A 5,747-nucleotide genomic window follows, 5' to 3' on the forward strand; every position below is an offset into this window, starting at 1 on the left:
TGGGGTCTCTGTGTAACACTTCTTGCCCTTGTTCTGCTGATCCATAATGTTATTGATTCCTCCTTTTCATTGACCTCAGGTGATCCAACAGCCATCTCTTCTCTTTGACCCCAAATTATTTGGCATCCGACAACTGCTGCCAATGTTCTTCTGATTCTCCAAATTTCTGTCTCCTCTTGCCAATTGATAACATCCGTTGGCATTTATTTCCTGCACCAGACTAATATTTTTGTGACTATCCACTCTTAGTTGCTTTGAGTTGTTGTTGGTTCAGTTATTTATGTAAATATAGCTTCCAGTGGGTTCCTGAGCTTCTCTCTGAACTTGGAAAGGGAAGCTACATAGACAATGGTATTCGTACAGCAAGTCAAATTCTGCAGCATATATGCACATTGCGAAAATATATATTCACCATAACTGTCTAAAGGATCATCAACACCAAAATAATTCAAAATATACCATAGCCACAGAAAAATGAAGGTGCCAGATATTGCAAAGAGTAAAATCACAGACTGCCTTCGACTCTCCATCTCTGGGTCACTAGAATTCTCTCCATTACTTTGACCCTTCAGTCTTTTACGGACTTGACTGGCCACTAAAATCTGTCTGACTGTCAGGGTGTTGAGGAACAGAATGAAACCAAATGGGAATAGGGGTGTTAGAAACTTTTCAAACCTTTTCCATCCTTTCCAGACAGGGTCATAATAATATGCATCTGAATTAGAGCAGTACATTGGTATGCCGTCAATAATCAGCACAGGTTTCAATCTAAAGTAGGTGGGAATGTTTTTTAAACAGAGCAGACTGCCGGTTGTCGTAAGAACCACAGCTGCAGTTTTTTCAGTGCAGTATTTGGCTTTCAGTTTCTCACAACAAATGGTGACGTATCGATCAAAGGTGAACATGATGGTGAACCACACAGAGCAGCCTATGGCTACACGGCGCAGGGCATAGTGAACACGACACACAGGGGTGATGTCCAAGAATGACGGTGGGAAAAAATCATCTTTGATTTGGCTGAGTATGATCTCAATGATAACGACCAATAGATCCAGCACCGCCATGGCCTGAAGTTAGCGAGAGCTGCAGGCTGAGAGTCCACATTTTACTCGAAACAGGATCGCAACAGTCACTAAATTGACTGAAAGAGAGAGAGAAGTGAAAAAGAAATGAAAAACATTCTCCACCACTGAGGCTACATGCTCCGGATTAGACTTTATCAATGCAACTATGGGAAAGGAACTAGTTAGAGGAACAATAATAAAAGAAACACAGCACAGAACTTGACACAGTGTGGAGCTGGAGGAACACAGCAGGTCAGGCAGTCTCAGAGGAACAGGAAAGTCAACATTTCTGATTGAGACCCGTCCCAAACTTCAAATTCTGCTTTCCCTTGCATCTTTACTTTGAAATCTAAAACAAACTGCTGATCATTTGAGATACATTTCTTACTGTGTACACAAAATAGCTTTGTCACATGTCTCATACATTTTCACATCTTCTTTTTCTGTCTTTCTTCTAATCAAATGTAAGACGTCTTTGCCACCACCATCCTGCCCCAGCTGACTATGCAGTTTACCCTTCAACAGCAGCTCTGTTGGTAAGGACATCTTCTCCCTGTTAAAATTGCTTCTGTCTAAATGTACCTAGCTCTCTCAATCTCTTGTCTTATGGCAGCTAATGCTCTGCTATAACATGCTCAGTTGTCTGACTTGTTATTTTTCAATCCGCATGATTTTTTTTAGAAATGACTCATTTTCAAAGCACCTCCTCAAAATGACCTTCTCACCCTTAAATAATTGAAACATAAAATTCCATTTCTTTCAGTTTTATCACTGTTGAATTCCCACTGTTTTTTTCTCCCACCATTATTTTTCGACATCATGTCCATGAGAAATTCTTTTCTCATCATGGAACAGTCACACACTGAGTGTAATAACAAAGTCGGCAGAGCTTGAAACACTGGAAGCAGCAGAATGAAACTATAGAGATATGTACGGGATATTTGTCCTGTTATGCTGTTGCAGGTAACATTATTGCTCACTGGGTAACAGCAGAAACTGGGTCAGGTACTGATTGGAACAGCCTCAGTAATTATATCCACTCACCAGGAAAGCCAATGATGCCTAGAACCAGGTAGAATATTTTCCTCACCGTTCGAACCAAACCATGCATTTTCCGTTTGCTGTGAGTTGTTCCTTGCTTCTGCAGAAAATCCCCCTCAGTTTGATTCTGTGATGTCTGATTTGCAGGATCTTAATTTTATGCTCATCAACATCTCTGCTGGGATATTTGTATTGCACAATATTCAAAGGTGTTTTTCTTGAAGATTTGGAACAAACAGATGACGACAGCTGAATGAAACCTCTGATGCTGAAAAATGTTCACATGGGATGGACTGGATAAACACTCATTTCCCCAAGAAAGAACTTTGCTGGCCGCATGAAAAAACTAACAAGAACCGGAAGCCGTGTTGATGCAAATGTACTTTCAAACACTTCTAGTTTCAACTTGGGAACTTGTGTTGATGACCTTCCCTAATGACTATTCAGTGATTGATTCCCTCCCAAACAAAAACACATTCCGGCCTGTTTGATGGAATCCAGGAGTGTCACAGCTCTCTTTTGCTGTGGAAAGCCAGTTGATTGCTTCACAGAATCAAAGTCAGCAACACAGAATTCGCCCAATTTCACGGTCTTGTTCAGATCTGCGCCAGACTATATCAGCCAGTCTCACTCCTTCTCATCTCTCCATCATGACCTCACCCTCTTCTCTTTAATTTTCTTCTTCATTTCCACTCTGTTTTATATTAGTTCGCTGCACTGTCAGGAGCTTCTTTTCAGATCCACAACCTGTTCTGTGAGGTTGTGTAGATTAAGAGTTTTGGTTGGAGGTTCGTGTTTGGATAAGGCTTAATATTCAACACAGGATTCAGTTTTAATAGAACTGCAATGGAATTGCTTGAAGCCCTGTATGGATGCATCATCAGTGTTAGGCTGGGATTTGAGTTGGGTATAGTGTTCACATTATGGTTACGTTGGATATGGTTTAGAATTGTGTCAACATTCGATTAACAGTTGGGTTAATGAAAGGATCCGTGTTATGTATGGGTTAGCCTTTAGATATGGGGCAATCCTGGGAGTTGGTGTGGTCAAGTCTCGAAGGGCTGGTACATGGCTAATGAAAACTGTTCAGCAATGGATCCTCCCACGGCAGTTGGTGGAATTTGAATTCAATAAATGTCTGGAAATAAGAATCTAATGATGATCATAAATCCATTGACGATTGTCAAGAAAAAGCCAACTGATTCATTAATGTCCTTTAGGGAAGGAAGCTGCCATCCCTACCTGGTGTGGCCTACATTTAACTCCAAACCCACAGTCATGTAGTTCACTCTTAACAGCCTCTGATCAATTAGACACAGGCAATAAATGCTGTCAATTGATGCCCTTAACCCATGACTGAATTAAGGAGTAAATAAATCCAGCATCCAATCAAATAAAAGAAAGACAGTTCAGGAAACACATTTAAGGGATTAATTTAACAAAAAAAGTTTGCCAGATCATGGACACAGACAGACCCTTTGGTCCAACTAGTCCACATCGACCATGCTTCCAACCTAAACGTGTCCCACTTACCTGCATTTGGCCCATATTTCACCAAACATTTCCTGTTTATATACTTACCCAGATGTCTTTTATATATTGCAACTGGTCCCCCATGCAGCACTTCCTCTGGCAGTTCCTTCAACTCTCTGTGTTAAAAAGTTGCCCCTCATACCCTTTCTGAATCTTTCTCCTCTCACCCGAACAATATGTCCCCGAGTTTTGAACTCCACTATCGTAGGGAAAAGACCTTTGCTCGCCACCTTTTCTATGTCCCAGGTGATTTTATGAATCTTTATCCAGTCACCTACCAACCTTCTATCTCCATTGAAAATAGCTTCATCCTTTCCAGCCCATTATTACAACCGAAACATTCCATTCCGAGCAACATCCTGGTAAACATTTTCTGAATCTGCTCCAATTTAATACTATCCTTCCGAAAGCAGGGCGACCGGAACTGCCCACAGAATGGGCCTCACCAGTGTCGGGTACAAACTCTACATGACGTCCTAATTCGTACACTCAATGGTCTGAGTAATGAAAGCAAGCATGCTAAATGCTTTCTCAGTCATCGTACCGAGGCATAATGCTAGTTTCAAAGAATCATGTACCCGAACCCCTCAGTATTTCTGTTCTACAACATGATCCAGGGTCCCCACTAAGTTCTGCCCCTGTTTGTTTTACCAGAATACAGTGCCTCACTCTTATCCAAATTAAAGTCCATCTGCTGCTCCTTAGAACCTTAAACAATTGATCCAGATCTCTTTGTAACCTTAGATGACCTACTTCACTGTCCACTGCGCCAACAATTTTGGAGTCATCTGCAAGTGTGTTTCCCCAGCTTCTATATTCCCATCCTAAGTCAATGTTTTCAAGAAGATTTTTAGCTCGGTAGTGGATTGGGCTGTAGACATGCTCAGTGTGTCAGTGGGTTTGTTTTGTCACCCTGCTAGGTAACATTGGCAGCGCGCCTCCGGTGAAGCATCGGTGTCCTGTCCCACTGGTTATTTATATACCTCGGTTTACTGGGTTGGTGGGTAGTACATCCAGTTTTGATTCTCAGTGGCTTGTACACAGGGCCTGCTTGAATACGTTTGTTGAAGGAGTTCCAGTATGAATACCAGCCCTCCAGGAATTCCCTGCAGTGTCTCTGTTTGACCTCTGCAATTAGCGATGTGTTGTGCTGGTTGAATTTGTGCCTCTCATTGTCTGTGTGTAGTGAACAAGTGAGAATTGTTCGTATTGTATTTTAAAAAGCATATTGACAGTAAATCATTGCATTATGGCTTCAAAATCTCCAGCTCAAATCGACTCAATAACGTTTGCCTGCATTATCCAAATATTTAAATGTTTCTGAAAGGGCTATCATTTTCCTGTTATCTGTTTGATTCATTTTTGTATCGGGCTGTTAGCTTGCAGATGAACCCAAATAAAGTTGGTTGGAAAGGGAAAATAGTTGAAGAGATACCCACAATGAATCACCAGATATATTGAAAGAACTGCAATGATAATGAAGGAGGTTATTCCACACAATGTTCCTGTACTGTGTTTCTCAGGGAGCAATGCATGTCGTGACAAAGCCTTCTTCCCATAACCCTGCACACTGTCTCTTCCCGATATTAATACACTTTTTTCTCATTGCAAGTCAGTATTTGAGCAGGCCATCTTTGCCAAGACCTTTAACCTCTCATTATCACCGTCGTCACCATCAACAACTTCTCTTTTATCTCCGCTCATTTTATGCAGCTCAGAGGGTTGACCATGGACGCACACATGGACCTCAGTTATACCCGTCTCTTCGTGGTGTAGGTGGAACATTCCTTGTTCCAGTCCTATTCCGGGCCCCACCCACAACACTTTCTCTGATATTTTGATGATGTCATCAGTGCTGCTTCCGTCTCTCATTCATAATTGAAAAAGTTCATCAACTTTGCTTCCAATTTCCACTGCACCCTCACTTTCACCTGGTCTGTCTCTGACTCCACCCTTCCCTTCCTTGACATCACTGTTTCCACTTTTGGTGTCAGACTGGCCACAAACATCTACGATAAAGCCACAGCTACTTGGAATGCACGTCCTCGCATCCTGCTTCCTAAAAAACACTCAATTTGATTCTGGCATTCCTCTGAATCTTTTGAAAAG

The 5,747-nt window shown here is 41.7% G+C and overlaps 1 protein-coding gene across 1 annotated transcript; it reads right to left on the minus strand.

Annotated features, from left to right (window-relative positions):
• Window positions 1-278: 278 nt before the first annotated feature.
• On the minus strand, window positions 279-1,064 carry LOC132206657 (probable G-protein coupled receptor 139). Its single transcript, XM_059641176.1, has one exon. It carries the CDS (start codon window positions 1,062-1,064, stop codon window positions 279-281), a length of 786 nt encoding a protein of 261 aa, XP_059497159.1.
• Window positions 1,065-5,747: the final 4,683 nt, after the last annotated feature.

This window comes from Stegostoma tigrinum, chromosome 40 (assembly GCF_030684315.1).
Source record: "Stegostoma tigrinum isolate sSteTig4 chromosome 40, sSteTig4.hap1, whole genome shotgun sequence".
In the NCBI taxonomy this organism is placed as follows: Eukaryota; Metazoa; Chordata; class Chondrichthyes; order Orectolobiformes; family Stegostomatidae; genus Stegostoma; species Stegostoma tigrinum.